Source organism: Alosa pseudoharengus, unplaced genomic scaffold, assembly GCF_046254945.1.
Source record: "Alosa pseudoharengus isolate Yale_2024_CS ecotype anadromous, Long Island Sound unplaced genomic scaffold, YU_APseudo_1.1 YU_APseudo_1.1_scf_22, whole genome shotgun sequence".
In the NCBI taxonomy this organism is placed as follows: Eukaryota; Metazoa; Chordata; class Actinopteri; order Clupeiformes; family Clupeidae; genus Alosa; species Alosa pseudoharengus.
Window position 1 is genome coordinate 1,934,917 of NW_027468680.1, and position 19,359 is coordinate 1,954,275.

Sequence of the window (19,359 nt, forward strand, 5' to 3'; positions counted from 1 at the left end):
CAGTGCTCACATTTTTAATTTCTCTCACAGTTACTCAGACAGGTCAGATGAGAACAAAAACTAAACTGGCCTCCAATCTTCAGTAAACAAAAAACAACTCTGGCATCCAGTTTTCAGTAAACAAAAACAACACGGACACCACACTTAGTACGCTGGTGTGTGTGCGCTTGCATGCATGTGTGTGTGCGTGTGTAATCCCAACATGATTAACACACAAAATGACACACATACACATTGCAGACGGTTGACACACACACACATAAATTGCAGACAGTTACATCAATTCCACTCCACACACAGACTGCATGCTTTTTTCTTGTACTCAGCCTGTGTGCCCAGGCCTGAGTAGTGTGTGTGTGTGAGTGTGTGTGTGTGTGTGTGTGTGTGTGTGTGTTCAGGCCTGAGTAGTGTATGTGTGTGTGTATATGTGTCCAGGCCTGAGTAGTGTGTGTGTGAGTGTGTGTGTGAGTGTGTGTGTGTTCAGGCCTGAGTAGTGTATGTGTGTGTGTATATGTGTCCAGGCCTGAGTAGTGTGTGTGTGTGTCTGTGTGTGTGTGTGTCCAGGACTGTGGAGTGTGTGTGTGTGCGTCCTACATCTGGTATACAAACTTAAGGCAAAGTGAAGTAGTCTTTAAGCAGGAAATAACAGAAAATGGAAAAGCTGGCGTAAAACACACATGTGTGTGTGTGTGTGTGTTTATGCTATGCAATTGTCATTTTACCTTAATGCTAATATCGCCATGCTGATCCTAATCTCCTCGTGCCGAGTGCACTAACAAACATACGCTTACGACAAAATCAACACACACACACACACACACACACACACGAGCAGAACCATCCTAAATTCTGTCTAGAGCATTTGGGTGTCAAAGGGTGTTGGACACACACACAATCTCACAGACACACACACACACACACACACACACACACACACACACACACAGGTAGTGCAAATAGAAGTTTCAGATGAACAAAAATGTCTGACGCATACAGTATGCATACTCAATACCAGCCCCCATCTACACAGGACAGTATGCGTACTCAATACCAGCCACCAATTAAACAGGAGAGTATGTATACTCAAATTTAGCCCCCTTTCACACAGAAAAGTATGCATAATCAATTTTAGCCCCCTTTCACACAGAAAAGTATGCATAATCAGTTTAGCCCCCATCTACACAGAAAAGTATGCATAATCAATTTAGCCCCCATCTACACAGAAAAGTATGCATACTCAATATTAGCCCCCAATTAAACAGGAGAGTATGCATACTCAATACCAGCCCCCATCTACACATGAAAGTATGCATACTCAATATCACCCCCAGCTACACATGAAAGTATGCATACTCAATATTAGCCCCCATCTATACAAGACAGATCAGCCCATCCACACATGACAGTATGCATACTCAATATCAGGCCCCATCTACACAGTAGAGTATATACTCAATATCACCCCCATCTACACATGAAAGTATGCATACTCAATATCACCCCATGCAACAGGAAATGATGCATACTCAATACCATCCCCCATCTACACATGAAAGTATGCATACTCAATATCACCCCCAGCTACACATGAAAGTATGCATTCTCAATATTAGCCCCAGCTACACAGTAGAGTATATACTCAATATCAGCCCCCATGTATACAAGACAGTATGCATACTCCATATCAGCCCATCCACACATGACAGTATGCATACTCAATATCAGCCCCCATCTACACAGTAGAGTATATACTCAATATCACCCCCATCTACACATGAAAGTATGCATACTCAATATCACCCCCATCTACACAGAAAAGTATGCATACTCAATATCACCCCATGCAACAGGAAATTATGCATACTAAATATTAGCCCCCATCTATACAAGACAGTATGCATAATTAATATCAGCCCATACAACAGGAACGTAACATAACGTGTTTAGTGTGTGTGTGTGTGTGTGTTGGTGTTTAGTGTGGTAAGGAGAAGTTTGTGGCCCTGATTCTTCACGAATTTTTTTCCATCACATTGTTGCCATGACTACTGAGGTGATGTCGGAGGTGTCAGGAGCTCGAGGCCTGGCGACAGTTGCCGAGGGCCAGTGGGCGTGTCCTTTCTGGGCTGCTGGTTCCGAGGGGCGGGTCTTTCGCTACTGTAGGAGTCTCTGATTCGCTGGCAGATCTCAGCATAGCTCGGCTTACGGCCCTCCTGTACGCCACATGATCAACCAATCAATGAACCGATCACATACACATATTAGTGATCAACCAATCAATCAACTGATCAAATACACATATCAGTGATATTGAATTTGATATTGATACTTTAATTTTCCATTGGGGATCGATAAAGTATCTGTCTGTCTGTCTGTCTGTCTGCTCAATTAATCAATTAACTAATCACATACACACATTAGTGATCAACCAATCACACACACCAATGATCAGTCAGTTAATCAACACACTCGCACACCAGTGATTAGTCAATCAGTTGATCCATCAAATGTGTGTGCAGCTGTGGCGATGGTGTGTGTGTGTAGGTGTGTGTGTAGGTGTGTGTGTGTGTGTGGCGGAACTTACCGTTGCCAAGCCGTTGACCTGGACAGACTTGCTGGCAGTTGCCACGGTGATGTACGCCCTCTCCACTGACACCTGAGTCTCTTTTTCACACTTTAGATCCCTTCAGAACACACACACCGCATGACTACACTTTAGAACACACACACACACACACCGCATGACTACACTTTAGATCCCTTCAGAAGACACACACACCGCATGACTACACTTTAGAACACATACACACACACACCGCATGACTACACTTTAGGACACACACACACACACACACACACCGCATGACTACACTTTAGGACACATACACACGCACACTGCATGACTACACTTTAGGACACACACACACACACACCGCATGACTACACTTTAGGACACACACACACACACACACTGCATGACTACACTTTAGGACACACACACACACACACACCGCATGACTACACTTTAGGACACAGACACACACACACACACCGCATGACTACACTTAAGGACACACACACACCGCATGACTACACTTTAGGACACACACACACCGCATGACTACACTTTAGGACACACACACACACACACACACCGCATGACTACACTTTAGGACACACACACACACACCGCATGACTACACTTTAGGACACACACACACCGCATGACTACACTTTAGGACACACACACACACCATATGACTACACTTTAGGACACACACATACACACACACACCGCATGACTACACTTTAGGACACACACACACACCGCATGACTACACTTTAGGACACACACACACACCATATGACTACACTTTAGGACACACACATACACACACACACCGCATGACTACACTTTAGGACACACACACACACCGCATGACTACACTTTAGGACACACACACACACACCGCATGACTACACTTTAGGACACACACACACACCGCATGACTACACTTTAGGACACACACACACACCGCATGACTACACTTTAGGACACACACACACACACACACACCGCATGACTACACTTTAGGACACACACACACACACACAGCATGACTACACTTTAGGACACACACACACACACCGCATGACTACACTTTAGGACACACACACACCGCATGACTACACTTTAGGACACATACACACACACCGCATGACTACACTCAGGCCCGGGGTGGGTAGTCGGGAGAATCGGGAGAATTCCCGGTGGGCCGCTTCACTTTTGGGCCGGTCGAGGAAAAATATATTGACATGTCACGTTAGTCTAACTTCTCTTAAAGTAGAGACGTTCCGCATTCTGTGCATGGCACCGTTGCCTCTGCATGGGTTGTAGCCTACCGTGTGAGGGAGTTGGTTGGGTCCATATAGCCCGTCTTTTCCAAAAAAGTTCTCAGATACGGATAGCCGGGCCGGCCCTACAGTAGCCATAAGCGTCAGGAAGGATGGATGGTAGAAGCATTTTTTGATACTAAAACATCTATAAAATCAAAGAGTGGGCTTTGGAAAAAAATAAGCTTTGTGTACTATGTAGGGCAGTTAGCTGAGGGCAGCAGATGTGTTTTGACATGGGTAGGTCAAAAAGTGAAGGCGCATAATAGATTTATAGCATTTTTGAATAGTAAAATATTAATATAAAATCAAAGAGTGCGTTTTTGAAAAAAGAAGCTTTGTGTACTATGTAGGCAAGTTAGCTGAGTGCAGCAGATGTGTTTTGACATGGGTAGGTCAAAAGGTCAAGCCGCATAATAGATTTATAGCATTTTTGAATAGTAAAAAATTTATATAAAATCAAAGAGTGAGTTTTTGGAAAAAATAAGCTTTGTGTACTATGTAGGGCAGTTAGCCGAGTGCAACAGATGTGTTTTGACATGGGTAGGTCAAAAGGTGAAGGCACATAATAGATTTATAGCATTTTTGAATAGTAAAAAATTTATATAAAATCAAAGAGTGCATTTTTGAAAAAAAGAAGCTTTGTGTACTATGTAGGGCAGTTAACTGAGTGCAGCAGATGTGTTTTGACATGGGTTGGTCAAAAGGTCAATTCGCATAATAGATTTATAGCATTTTTGAATAGTAAAAAAAATAATATAAAATCAAAGAGTGAGTTTTTGAAAAAAAGAAGCTTTGTGTACTATGAAGGCCAGTTAGCTGAGTGCAACAGATGTGTTTCGACATGGTTAGGTCAAAAGGTCAAGCCGCATAATAGATTTAAAGCATTTAAAGCATTTTTTTTACATTAAAAAATATTTATAAAATCAAAGAATGGATTTTTGGGAAAAAGAAGCTTTGTGTACTATATAGAGCAGTAATCCGAGTTCACCAGATGTGTTTTGACATGGGTAGGTCAAAAGGGCAAGCCGCATAATAGATTTGAAACATTTAACATTAAAAATTGTATGAAATCAAAGAGTAGGTTTTAGGGAAAAAGAAGCTTTGTGTACTAGAAAGGGCAGTAAGCCGAGTTCAGGAGATGTGTTTTAGTATGGGTAAGTCAAAAGGTGAAGCCGCATAATAGATTGAAATCTTTTATCAGCCTAAAAAAATTCATAAAATCAAAACATGGGTTTTTGGACAAAAGAAGCTTTGTGTAATATAGGCAGGCCTTGTTTAAACACATTAAAGTTGGTTTGACACAATCTCGACCCTCGTAGTCAGTGCTAAATAGATTTTTCGAATGTGTCGAATATCCAACGTCCAATATAAAACCAACTTTAGGCCTACCACGGTCAAAAGTGGCAACTGGTAAAGAGAGATAGCTATAGGCAATGATTATTAGCAGTTATTGGGCTAATATTGGACGTTTGTAACGTTGTCAAGCTATTTGCAAGCAACATATTACATTTCTTAAAATATTAGCCTTTTGTATCAGATTCATAGACTTTGCAGTATGCAAATATTAATAACAAAACTGAAGTTTGATCTGTGTAGGCATATGCGGTAAAAATTGTAGCCTCTGAGCAGCAGATCAACCAGTCGACCACTGAAAATGATGAGCCCGAAATTAGTGATAAGGAGGCCATGACTACAGGGACAAGTAGAGAGGATAAATTAAAGTTATTTAATGTAAGAAACCTATATGCCTTGTTTGCTTAAAAGAGGGTGTAGTAAAGGAGTAGGCTAAATCACCAAACACCAATATAGCCTATACCCATGCAAAAAACATGTAGCCTCAATATGCCTCTTTGTGGAAGCGTGGGATAGGCTACATTTCAAAGGCTTTCTTTCTTTCTGTCTTTCTTTCTTTCTGTTTTTGTTAACTTGTGGAATAGTGGAATATTTTTTGTTAACTTCTCAGTTGAAGTGAATTATTATAACCTTTACACATTTGTTGAACCATGGTACTAATAAAAACTACAGGATAGTAAGAGCTGAAATGTTGCCTTATTTATCCAATTTCCACCACTATGGAAAACGTGGGCCGGTCTTGGGCCTGAAACTCCCGGGCTGAAAAGTGGCCCCACTCCGGCCCTGACTACACTTTAGGACACACACACACACCGCATGCCTACACTTTAGGAGACACTTGTGTGTGTGTGTGTTATTTGAGCTCACTGTAAGTGTGTGCGTGTGTATTGGAACTCACTGCAGACTGTTGCGCTGTATAAGTGTGTGTGTGTGTGTGTGGCTCACTGCAGACTGTGCTGCTGTATAAGTGTGTGTGTGTGTGTTATTGACTGCAGCGCTGCATAAGTGTGTGTGTGTGTGTGTGTGTGTGTGTGTGTGTTATTGACTGCAGCGCTGTATAAGTGAGTGTGTGTGTGTGTGTGTGTGTGTGTGTGTGTGTGTGTGTTATTGACTGCAGCGCTGTATAAGTGAGTGTGTGTGTGTGTGTGTGTGTGTGTGTGTGTGTGTGTGTTATTGACTGCAGCGCTGTATGGGTGTGTGTGTGTGTGTGTGTGTGTGTGTTATTGACTGCAGTGCTGTATAAGGGTGTGTGTGTGTGTGTGTGTGTGTGTGTGTGTGTGTGTGTGTGTGTTGATGATAATGTGCAACACGTACTCTGTGCTGTAGGTTGGCCAGAGGGCGGAGCTAGGTGGGGATAAGAGGTTGCTAGGCAATGGGGGTGTGGTCACCACAGCTCTTCCTGTAGAGAGGGGGCTGGAGGCTCCGCCTTCTGAACTCACATCCTTAAAGAGAAAGCACACACACACACACACATGTCTATTTTATTAATTTCACCCATCTTGAAAGAGAAAGCACACGCACACACACACACACACACACACACATATAAACACACACACACACCTATTTTATTAATTTCACCCATCTTGAAAGAGAAAGCACACACACACACACACACACACACACACCTATTTTATTAATTTAACCCATCTTGAAAGAGAAAGCACACACACACACACACACACATACACGTAGTGAGCTATCAAAATGATCATATTAATCATTTTACGATTCATTTGGGGGGAAGAGGGAGACAGAGAGTACAGCAACTCCAAGTGCTGTAAACAGTGTTGTGTTGTGTTAGTGCTGTAAACAGTGTTGTTAGTGCTGTAAACAGTGTTGTGTTGTGTTAGTGCTGTAAACAGTGTTGTTAGTGCTGTAAACAGTGTTGTGTTGTGTTAGTGCTGTAAACAGTGTTGTTAGTGCTGTAAACAGTGTTGTTAGTGCTCTAAACAGTGTTGTTAGTGCTGTAAACAGTGTTGTGTTGTTAGTGCTGTAAACAGTGTTGTGTTGTTAGTGCTGTAAACAGTGTTGTTAGTGCTATAAACAGTGTTGTGTTGTTAGTGCTGTAAACAGTGTTGTTAGTGCTGTAAACAGTGTTGTGTTGTTAGTGCTGTAATCAGTGTTGTTAGTGCTGTAAACTGTGTTGTGTTGTTAGTGCTGTAAACAGTGTTGTTAGTGCTATAAACAGTGTTGTGTTGTTAGTGCTGTAAACAGTGTTGTTAGTGCTGTAAACAGTGTTGTGTTGTTAGTGCTGTAAACAGTGCTGTTAGTGCTGTAAACAGTGTTGTGTTGTTAGTGCTGTAAACAGTGTTGTTAGTGCTGTAAACAGTGTTGTTAGTGCTGTAAACAGTGTTGTGTTGTTAGTGCTGTAAACAGTGTTGTTAGTGCTGTAAACAGTGTTGTGTTGTTAGTGCTGTAAACAGTGTTGTTGTTAGTGTTTTTGATTTCGCGACGAGAATTCTTGGTATAACGATAATTTGATTCCCTTCGATTTCTGTAGTACTGATCTGAGCTAATGAGCTGATTAGCTCATGAGCTAGGGGTGTCGGCAGGATACAAATGAGTCTGAATTCACCACTACAGTTCTGAATTCACCACTACATTTTAATGTCCATCATTGCAGCTTGATGTGCCGAGTGAGAGGGTGGAAATAGGGCACCCACCAGCCCAGCACCAAACTCTGAGCACGATAAACAAAACAAAAAACTGGTATTTTAGGCAGTAAATACTCCCGGTATGAGCCTAACCAGATTTGTCCAAATCTATACACTTAAGGCTACTGAAAAATGTAAGGACTATCAATTAAATATTATTTTGAAGCATAAAAAACATTTGTTTTTCAAATTTAACGAAAGGGGCCTTTTAGCCTACATGTCCTTTATTAATGGCTAGCAGGAGAAGAAACAGCTATTATTAAACGCTCAATTACATATCATGATTAAGACACATAGGCATTATTAAACGCTCAATTATATATCATGATTAAGACACATAGGCATTATTAAACGCTCAATTACATATCATGATTAAGACACGTAGCCATTAATAATCCATCATGATTAATCACATTAATCAGGCAGACAGAGACGGAGAGAGTATGCGGTATGCGTTACCTGCAGGTGAGCGGTCGCTATGGCGATGTTGCTGAGCAGGGAGTGCAGGCTATGTGTGTGTGTGTGCGGGGGGGTGTGAGGTGTGTGTGTGTGCGGAGGAGTGTGAGGTGTGTGTGCGTGCGGGGGAGTGTGAGGTGTGTGTGTGTGGGGGCTGGCCGAGGGGAGAGGGGGGAAGCTACTGGGTCCAAACTCCAGCACTGGAGACGCAGACCTCACCGGGGGTGGAGACGCTTCTGCTCCACGCTACAATACACACACACACACACACACACACACACACACACACACACACACTACATCAGGACAATTACACAACAAGACAATTACACTACAGGAAACAAAGAGCCAAACGGAGCAGCGTGACTCACCTGCGTGTCCGTAATCTAGTGTATATGAGGGTGTATATGAGGGGTACGTGTCCGTAATCTGGTGTATATGAGGGTGTATATGAGGGGTACGTGTCCGTAATCTGGTGTATATGAGGGGTACGTGTCCGTAATCTAGTGTATATGAGGGTGTATATGAGGGGTACGTGTCCGTAATCTGGTGTATATGAGGGGTACGTGTCCGTAATCTAGTGTATATGAGGGTGTATATGAGGGGTACGTGTCCGTAATCTAGTGTATATGAGGGTGTATATTAGGGGTACGTGTCCGTAATCTAGTGTATATGAGGGTGTATATTAGGGGTACGTGTCCGTAATCTAGTGTATATGAGGGTGTATATTAGGGGTACGTGTCCGTAATCTGGTGTATATGAGGGGTACGTGTCCGTAATCTAGTGTATATGAGGGTGTATATGAGGGGTACGTGTCCGTAATCTGGTGTATATGAGGGGTATGTGTCCGTAATCTAGTGTATTTGAGGGGTACGTGTCCGTAATCTGGTGTATATGAGGGGTACGTGTCCGTAATCTGGTGTATATGAGGGGGCGTGTGTGTGTTTGAGATATAATCATATTTGTGTGTGTGAGTGTGTTTGAGATATAATCATATTTGTGTGTGTGAGTGAACGTAACTCACAGTAAACCTTTCTTCCCGCCTTCTCCTGGAAGCATAGATATTGGACCTGCAACAACAGAAAGCATAGATATTGGACCTGCAACAACAGAAAGACGCGGTGTAATCATTCACATCGGACTCACACACGTTCCCCCAGCATCCCATAACACAGGTTATAAACCCTTTATAATTACAGTAATTAGCATCCCATAACACAGGTTATAAACCCTCATAACACAGGTTATAAACATGGAACATTGTGCTGCTGCTGCGCCCATGGTACATTCGCAACTTTCCTTGATTATTATTACGCCGGAATGAGAGTAGGCTATAGTTATATGTCAAATCAGCCTAGAAAATAGCCAGGTTTCATTTTCTGTTAGTCTAATTACACTTTCTAACTTGAGAAGAGACAAGTTTTAAATGGGAATTTACCGGAAATCTTAGTCACTTTCAAGTGTGATGCTAGCAGACGAGATGCTAATGGTCTAATCAGATTCAATGATCTATGTTAGGCTGGAGCTAAAAGTGGTATCACCAGACTCAGAACGGCTGGATGAACTGGAGAAAGGTAAAAATCAATTGTTTAACTCATGGGGAGGTGGAAAATGAGTGTAATTCTCCAAATAGTGGAATATCCCTTTAAGATATCAGCTCCAATGACTGTGTATGGACTCTTAACAGGTTATGAACCCTTAATAACTACAGTAATGAGCTGTGTATGCCTTAATAACTACAGTAATGAGCCTTAATAACTACAGTAATGAGCTGTTTTTGAACCTTTGATAACTACAGTAATGAGCCTTAATAACTACAGTAATGAGCTGTGTATGAACCCTTAATTACGATCGATCGATCGATCGATCGATCGATCGATCGATAGATCGATCGATAGATCGATAGATCGAAAGATACTTTATTGATCCCCAAGGGGAAATTCAAGCTTGGGGAAATTGAGATGTGTATGAACCCTTAATAACTACAGTAATGAGCCTTAATAACTACAGTAATTAGCTGTGTATGAACCCTTAATAACTACAGTAATGAGCCTTAATAACTACAGTAATGAGCTGTGTATGAACCCTTAATAACTACAGTAGTGAGCCTTAATAACTACAGTAATGAGCTGTGTATGAACCCTTAATAACTACAGTAATGAGCTGTTTATGAACCCTTAATAACTACAGTAATGAGCCTTAATAACTACAGTAATGAGCCTTAATAACTACAGTAATGAGCTGTGTATGAACCCTTAATAACTACAGTAATGAGCTGTGTATGAACCCTTAATAACTACAGTAATGAGCTGTTTATGAACCCTTAATAACTACAGTAATGAGCCTTAATAACTACAGTAATGAGATGTGTATGGACTTTTTCTTACCTGCCCCGGCCTATGGAACAGTCAGCAATGATTGGCTGAGACCTGGCAGCACCACTGCGGTCATTGCTTGGGTAGCCAATCCCAGCAGGCTGGGGGCGGGTGTAGTGGGTTTGTGAAGGCCGTGACTGGCTAGGGTGGACCTGCTCCGGGCTGAAGCTGTATATGGGTGAGGGGCCATCATAGACTCCTCTCTGAGGCTGGAGCTTGCTGTATGCCCTACTGAAGACAGACACACACACAGACACACACACTTACTTATATGTATATGGGGGAGGGGCCATCACAGGTTATAAACCCTTTATATGTATATGGGGGAGGGGCCATCATAGACGCCTCTCTGAGGCTGGAGCTTGCTGTATGTCCTATGTCCGTGCGCAGTGTTGGGGTAGTTACTCAAAAAAAGTAATCAGTTACTAGTTACTAGTTACTTCTGTAAATTGTAATGAGATTACTTTACTAGTTACTGGATTTGAAAAGTAACTTCACTACTTATTACTTTACTTTCCTGTTTCTTAATTTACTGTGTAGATACATGGACAAACATCACTTAGCCTGCCCACATAGTGTTTATTGTATAAATTTATACAAAATGGCATGTAAAACCATATGAAAGAACAATATCCCTGTCTGCACGAAGAAATATGCCTTACTGGAAAATCCACAAACAACAGGATAAAGGAGGCTAAGATGGGGTCAATCAGCAACACACAAGTTACAGAACACAGGCGTCAATGAAAGTGGTCAATTAAAAATGTAAAAATTAAAGGTCAATTTACCTCATAGAATTAAAACAGAAATGCACTTAAGCCCATAAAAAGGAAACAGAAATTGCAATTAATTAAATAAACGGAATTCAAAATCAAATCATCCTAAAACAATACTTTCCCCTTAGCTCTCTTCAACAAAAGTGCAACAGTGAAAACAGAAAGTGCAACAGAAAGTTTCTCTCAAACTTCATCCCATTCAATTAATTTCTCTCTCTATTCTTCGAAATATCGATTGTACCGCATAAGTAAAAGTCTTTCAAATCTTTTATCGGACAGCCTGTTCCTCCTTGGGGTCAGAACAATACTGCCCAGGCTGAAAAGCCTTTCGACCGGTGCACTTGATGGTATTGGAGTATTGTACTGCTTTGCAATTTCTTTAATCCTGGGGAACCTGGAGAGAACCTCCCAGTCAGATCCGGGCAATTTAAAGTACTCCATGACTTCAGTCTCTGCTGTGTAGGAAAACTCCTCTTCAAATTCAAAAAAGTCGTTGTGACTAGAGGTTGCAGGGCTCTGAACTGCTGGTCTCCCCAGTGGCTCTTCAGGAATCCGGGCACGACACTCAGAAATTAGCATGGTTTTAACAGTATCTCTTCTCTTCTCATCTTTGAGCCAGCGGACCTTGAATTTGGGCATTGTGGCAGCAGCCATCAGAGCATCCTTGCTGTCCAAGACAGATGCAAATCTGTCTTTGATCATCTGTGATATGAAATAGTAGGCTACATTAGACAGACATACAGTTCAATTAACAGATTTTACAGCCTCATAAATTTGGGCTACATCAGCTATATTAAACTGTGGGCCTACACAGCCTACACTGCAAGCTATTGTTTAAGGGCTAGAGCCTATTTATTTTATTATATGTGTTTACCTGTACAATAGCACCAGGCATGCCAGCTGTCATCTGGGAAAGGCCATCCTTCATTGCAAGCAACTTCGACATGAGAATCTCCAAGGTTGGCAGGAGGGTGCCGTAGTAGCAATCATCTTCTCCTTGTAGAATATCTAATGCGGCAGCAAGAGGTCTTGACACTGCACAATACTCTTTCAGGAACTGATACTCTCTCTCAGTGATGCCCTTTATACTCAGTCTGGAAAAAATGGTGTTTAAATCTCTGATTGGGATTTCTGTGATGAGAGACAAGGCATCATGAGTCGAGTTCCAGCGTGTAGCAGTGGGTATGATGAGCTTTCTTTTTAGAACATCCTCAACCTGGTCTGAAGCCACGGTAGAGCGACTAGTTTTTGTCCAGAAAGCTGTACACTTGGCGAGAGCACTTCTGTAAACTGCTTTACATTCATTGTTACTGGTCAGCCATTTCTCCAGGTCATTTTTTGAGATAAGATTAAGTGTATGTGATGCACAGCGCAGATGAGGTGGCAGTGAATATGTCTCGTCTGATTCTGTGGAGAGCGCTTCGGCAACATCAGTAAAAGTGACCTCCTCTTCCTCCTCCTTATCAGATGGCTCGTCAGAGTCAGATTCATCATCAGGATGGGATTCAAACATTCTAAAGGTTTTAACAAAATTGCTGCCATTATCGGTGACGCATGCTGTTACTTTGGTAAGGAAAGATTTGGGACTATTGAGAGAAGGACAAAACGGCAACATGAGGTAGTTAAATCTAGGCGCCAGCAGGAGATAGATAAACTTATTAAGGAGAGGAGGCAGCTTAAGAAGCAGTGGAGAAAAGCTACAGATGATGAGAAGGAAGGTATTGACTGTCTACAGGCAGATGTGAGGGAGCGGTTAGTAGTGCTAAGAAGAGCTGAAAATATTAGGAAAAATAGGAAGAAGAAATCACGAGCCCGACTAGCATTCTATAAAGACCCATTTAAGTTTGTTAAGTCTTTATTCGTAATGCAGAAGAGTGGTAGTCTTTTGGAACCTAAGCAGAAGCTTGAGGAGTATTTAGAGGGAGTGCACAAAGATAGGGAGAGGTTCAGGGAGATGGAACTTCCTGCTGATATCCCACCTATTGATGAATTAAGTAGCCAATGCGACGATAGTCCACCAAGGTGGAAAGAGGTGCAAGAAGTAATAAAACGTGCAAGGGCCTCTTCAGCCCCGGGACCTAATGGAGTGCCCTACCGGTTGTATAAGAGTGCACCAGATGTTTTAAGATTTTTATGGCAATTAATGAAGATAGTTTGGAAAAAGCAGAGTATTCCCAAGGCTTGGCGGAGGGCTGGGGGAATTTTTATTCCCAAAGAAAAGGACGCAGTGGAGATTAATCAATTTAGGCCAATAAGTCTACTGAATGTTGAAGGGAAGGTTTTCTTCAGTGTGGTGGCACGGAGACTGACAAATTACCTTGAAAGGAATAAACTTATTGATACCACGGTGAAAAAAGCTGGAATTCCTGGCTTCTCCGGGTGCTTAGAGCATACCAGCATGATTTGGCACCAAATTCAATTAGCAAAGCGTGAGAAGAGAGACCTGCACGTTGTGTTCTTGGATTTGGCTAATGCTTTTGGGTCTGTGCCGCATAGTCTGTTGTGGGAGGCCTTTGATTATTTCAGAATCCCAGGTAGCATAAAAAGCCTAGTAAAAGCATACTTTCTGGATATTCAATTATGTTTTACTACAGCTGATTACACCACAGGTTGGCAACAACTTGAGATAGGAATCATGGCCGGATGTACCATCTCCCCACTTGCTTTTACAATGGCAATGGAGGTCATCATTAGGGCCTCAAAATGGGTAGTGGGCAGGGAGAAGTTGCAGGGAGGGCCACGCCTCCCCCCCGATTCGGGCTTTCATGGACGACATGACAACCTTGACGACAACCGTTCCATGCACCAACAGGTTGCTGGGTAAGTTAAATAGTAATCTGCAATGGGCCAGAATGAAGGTGAAACCAAGTAAGTCTAGGAGTCTCTCAATTATTAAAGGGAAGGTAACAGATAAGAAGTTTGCTATAAATAAGGAGGTGGCCCACAGTTCTGGAGAAACCAGTGAAGAGTCTGGAAAGTTGGTATGATGCAAGCCTTAGTGATAAATCACAGGTTGAAGACTTGAGACAGGTCACTAGGCAAGGTATTGCAAAAATTGACAAGTCGGGGCTGCCAGGTAAGCTCAAGCTGTGGTGTTTGCAGTTTGGTTTGTTGCCTCGGCTAATGTGGCCATTGACAGTTTATGTTCCTCTGTCAAAGGTAGAGAGGTTGGAAAAAATGATCAACTCCTTTGTCAGGAGTCCCACGCTGCTTAAGCAGTGTAGCCTTGTATGGGAAGGGTATTGTAGAGTTGCCAATATCTAGTCTGACAGAGGAATTTAAGTGTGCTAAGGCTAGATTGGAATTGACTCTTACTCAGTCCAAGGACCCAGTGGTGAGGAAAGTTGCACCCACAGTTAATGCAGGGAGGAAGTGGAACCCAGAGCAGGCAGTTAAGCAAGCTCAATCAGCATTGAAGCATAGAGACATAATGGGCCATGTGCAGCACGGGCGGGGGGGTCTAGGGGTGGGTGCAAGTAAACCCTTGTGGAGTAAGGCTTCTGCAGGAGAAAAGAGGAAAATGGTAGTGGAGGAAATGCATAGACAGGAGGAGGCTGTAAGATGTACTAAGGCAGTGTCGCAGGCAAAACAAGGGCAGTGGGTGAACTGGGAAGGGGTGGAAAAAAGACGGATTAAATGGAAAGATCTATGGGGCATGGAAGCTGGTAAGATCAGATTTATGTTAGGTGCTACATCTGATGTGCTCCCATCTCCCAAGAATTTAAGTCAATGGTTTGGTGAGGATGATAAATGCATACTTTGCTCGTGTGTGGGCAGTCTCCACCATATCCTATCAGGATGCAAGGTAAGTCTCACCCAGGGGCGGTATACGTGGCGTCATAACCAGGTATTGAAATGTGTGGCAGTGGCAATAGAGGATAAAAGAAGAGAAGTCAATTCATTAGCAGCTAGTAAAGGGGTAAGGCAAATTAACTTTGTACGTCAGGGGGATAAACCTTGTTCCGCGAAGGCCAGGTGTAAAACCGGCCAGTTGAAAAATGGGGCGGGCTGGGAAATGAAGGTTGATCTTGGCCAGCAGATGGCGGTACCTCCACATATAGTGAGTACTAAGCTACGTCCCAACGTAATTCTATGGTCGGATTCAGAGAAGATAGTTTACTTCATTGAACTCACTGTTCCTTGGGAAGACTGAGAGCTGAAGAGAGCTAAATATACTGAAATAGCAGAGGAGGCAGCTAAGCGAGGTTGGAGTGCACGATTAAGGCCTATTGAAATCGGTGCACGTGGGTTTGTGGCCAGATCTGCTATTGGCTTGCTGTCTGAATTGGGCATTTGTGGTCGAAGTCCAAGGCAGGTGGTTAGTAACATGTCTTTAGCAGCAGAACGGGCAAGCGAATGGTTGTGGGTAAGGAGAAGTTACCCTTCCTGGGGCGCAAGCTAAGGTAAGCTAACTGGCTCATTTGTTTTGGTCGTGGGTAAGGAGAAGTTACCCTTCCTGGGGCGCAAGCTAAGGTAAGCTAACTGGCTCATTTGTTTTGGTTGTGGGTAAGGAGAAGTTACCCTTCCTGGGGCACAAGCTAAGGTAAGCTAACTGGCTCATTTGTTTTGTGTTTGTGATGGACTGTGCCTAGGTTGATGGTACTTGGCTAAGGTTCTTTATGGTTTATGGTTCAGTCCGCATCAACGGGACTGACCGACCTAGCCAACTTAGACCATGCCTAGGTTGGTTAAGGGTATTTGGATGCTTGTTGTGGTAATATGGGGCAGCATGGGGCGTAAGCTAACTGCTAACTGCTGGCTAATTTGTTTTGTGTTTGGGATGGGGCCTAAGCTAACGGGCTAAGCTAACTGGCTAATTTGTTTTGTGTTTGTGATGGGCTGTGCCTAGGGTGATGGTTGGTTGGCCAAGGTTTTTATGGTTATGGTTCAGTCCACATCAACGGGACGGACCAACCTAGCCAACCTTGACCATGCCTGGGCTGGTTAAGAGTATTTTGAGGATTTGGATATTTCAATGTGGTAATATGGTGGCAGCATGGAGGGGAGTGTCTCCAGGACGCTGGTTTCACTGTTAAGCCTTCATGAGGTTTCGTGGGCCTAACTTAACGAAACATCGGTGAATGAGGGTGCCCACTTGATAACCCCAATGACATGCCGCATACTATATAGGCTACTGCTGTTGGATAGGCCATTTGTATTGTGCTTGAGACCATTTGTTGGCGGATTTGTGGGTAGTGTGCTTTTTAAAGTTAAACTTGAGCAGGGGCTTCTGAATGTGTTTTTACCTTGGATTTTGGCACAAGGGATTTTAACATCTAATCCTGTGTATTAATGTAATTATGTGATAGCCCAAAGGCTGAATGCACCTGTTCTATTTCGCTAGCTATGACATCGTAAGTGTGTCTTCCTCTCACCCTCTTGCAGGCAACAGCAGCCTTCTCGCGTTTAAAACTAATGCTGTCTATCCAGTGCACCGTCATTCCCAAGTAACTTTTGTTGTTGGCGGACCAAATGTCCCCAACCCTGTCCGTGCGTGTGTGCGTGTGTGTTTGTGTGTTTGCTTGTGTGTGTGTGTGTGTGTGTGTGTTTGCGTGCGTGCGTGCGTGTTTGCGTGTGTGCGTGCGTGTTTGCGTGCGTGCGTGTGTGTGTGTTTGCGTGTGTGCGTGCGTATTTGCGTGCGTGCGTGCGTTACCTGTGGAAAGTGCTGGTAGTTTTGAAGCTCGGGGAGGTGCTGAAGCTGTGCATGAAGGGGCTGTTGGGAAAGGGAGCCACCTGCTGGACACACACGGAACTACAGTCAGACAGGCAGACAGGACTAGTCACCAATGCAAATGTAAATGTAAATCAGGACAATTCTGGCGCAAAATGAACCTAGGGGTTAATAACACAGGTGTACCGAGTTCGTCTGTTCTCTGGGATATGTTTTCATGCTAATCGAACGTGACCAGTTTTACCACAAACCGCTAATTAGCGTTTAACGATAGTCTTCGGGGCACACGCAAAGTAAAAAGAAATCGCTATTTCTATACCATTAACAAGGCTCAAAATAGCACCACACTTCCAAAGTAGCATAATGAGCTCACGTTGCACGACGTTGGACTGGAGCAAAGCAAGCTGAGCTGTCACGTGACTGTTTTCCCAAGATGGCGCTCAGAGCACACAGTGAACACACAGTGAACACACTTGCTATATTGACAAACTTATAATAGGCCCTCATTTAATTAGTGTTTAAAATCAATCCATGGGATTGGGGAAGTGGGGTTGGTTGGTGCAGCCAAGCTCTTCCAGGGCAGGCACAGATGACTTCCACGACGGGCCCGGCCCCCCAAAGCCCCCCCATGCCGCCGGGACTGCCTAGCCCCCCCCCCCATCAACAGCCAAATCTCTCCCAGTGGCCTATCAAATGAACACATTGATGGGGCTGGGTAACTTCACATGAGTAACAAATAAACACATTGATGGGGCTGGGTAACTTCACATGGGTAACAAATAAATACATTGATGGGGCTGGGTAACTTCACATGGGTACACTGATGGGCCCGGTGATGCCCAGCAAAACGCTATACTAATCATATCGATAATAGCACACTAATCATATCAATAACACTATACTAATCATATCGATAATGCTATACTAATCATATCAATAATAGCACACTAATCATATCAATAACGCTATACTAATCATATCGATAACGCTATACTAATCATATCGATAACGCTATACTAATCATATCGATAATAGCACACTAATCATATCAATAACGCTATACTAATCATATCGATAACGCTATACTAATCATATCGATAACGCTATACTAATCATATCGATAACGCTATACTAATCATATTGATAATAGCACACTAATCATATCATATCAATAACGATATACTAATCATATCGATAACGCTATACTAATCATATCGATAATAGCACACTAATCATATCAATAACGATATACTAATCATATCGATAACGCTATACTAATCATATCGATAACGCTATAATAATCATATTGATAATAGCACACTAATCATATCAATAACGCTATACTAATCATATCGATAACGCTATACTAATCATATCGATAATAGCACACTAATTATATTGATAATAGCACACTAATTGTATTGATAACGGCACACTAATCATATCGTTAATGCCACACTAATCTTTCTTAAACTTAAAAGTAGAAAATAACAGTTTATCAAAACAGTTTAAGTAAGGTAAGCTACAGTGTCCAGGCAACACAACTGAATAATGATGCCCAGTTCAGCAGGACCTCATATGAGGCCTACCGCAAAAAAATACATGAAAGTCACTGATCACAGATTTATATTTGTTTATTGTTATACTTCATTTTTGATTAGCATTAGCGTATGGAGGGCGCTGGATAGCAACATCACCTCAACATACGGGGTAGTAGCAAAGACACTTGCTAAGATTACTAAGTAGAACAATAATTTAAAACTCTGTGTGTGTGTGTGTGTGTGTACTCACCAGTGCAGTGTGTGTGTGTGGGATGATTGCGTAGTAGGGAAACTGCTGGGGTGGCGTAGGAGGCGGGGTTTGAACCGGAGGGAGGAGGAAAGGTGAGAATCTGGGCGGGGTGTATACAGGCCCCACCCCCGCTGTCTGGAAGCCATTCTTTGGCAGAAGGGAGCCGAAGGTCATAGACTTTGCTTTGATGCGTGTCTACACACACACACACACACACACACAAAAAACACACACACACACACACACACAAAACACACACAGTGTCAGAGCAAATCAGTATCAAAAAGAGAAGAGGGGACAGAGAAAGTAGAGCCTCTATACAAAAGAAGAGGGTGTGTGTGAGTTTGTGTGTGTGTGAGTTTGTGTAAGCGTTTTCAGACATACGT

At 42.8% G+C, this 19,359-nt stretch overlaps 1 protein-coding gene across 1 annotated transcript in view; it reads right to left on the reverse strand.

Annotated features, from left to right (window-relative positions):
* LOC143139612 (la-related protein 4B-like) overlaps positions 1 to 19,359 on the reverse strand; it is a 36,922-nt gene continuing 17,563 nt past the window's right edge. The window contains exons 10-17 of the mRNA XM_076300192.1: positions 18,974 to 19,168; positions 17,165 to 17,247; positions 10,748 to 10,966; positions 9,385 to 9,430; positions 8,364 to 8,606; positions 6,562 to 6,689; positions 2,582 to 2,681; positions 1 to 2,210 (exon numbers count right to left, since the gene is read on the reverse strand). Of these exons, the coding sequence (XP_076156307.1) occupies positions 2,043 to 2,210; positions 2,582 to 2,681; positions 6,562 to 6,689; positions 8,364 to 8,606; positions 9,385 to 9,430; positions 10,748 to 10,966; positions 17,165 to 17,247; positions 18,974 to 19,168 (1,182 nt within the window). The 3' untranslated portion in view covers positions 1 to 2,042. The remainder of the gene's footprint in view (positions 2,211 to 2,581; positions 2,682 to 6,561; positions 6,690 to 8,363; positions 8,607 to 9,384; positions 9,431 to 10,747; positions 10,967 to 17,164; positions 17,248 to 18,973; positions 19,169 to 19,359) is intronic.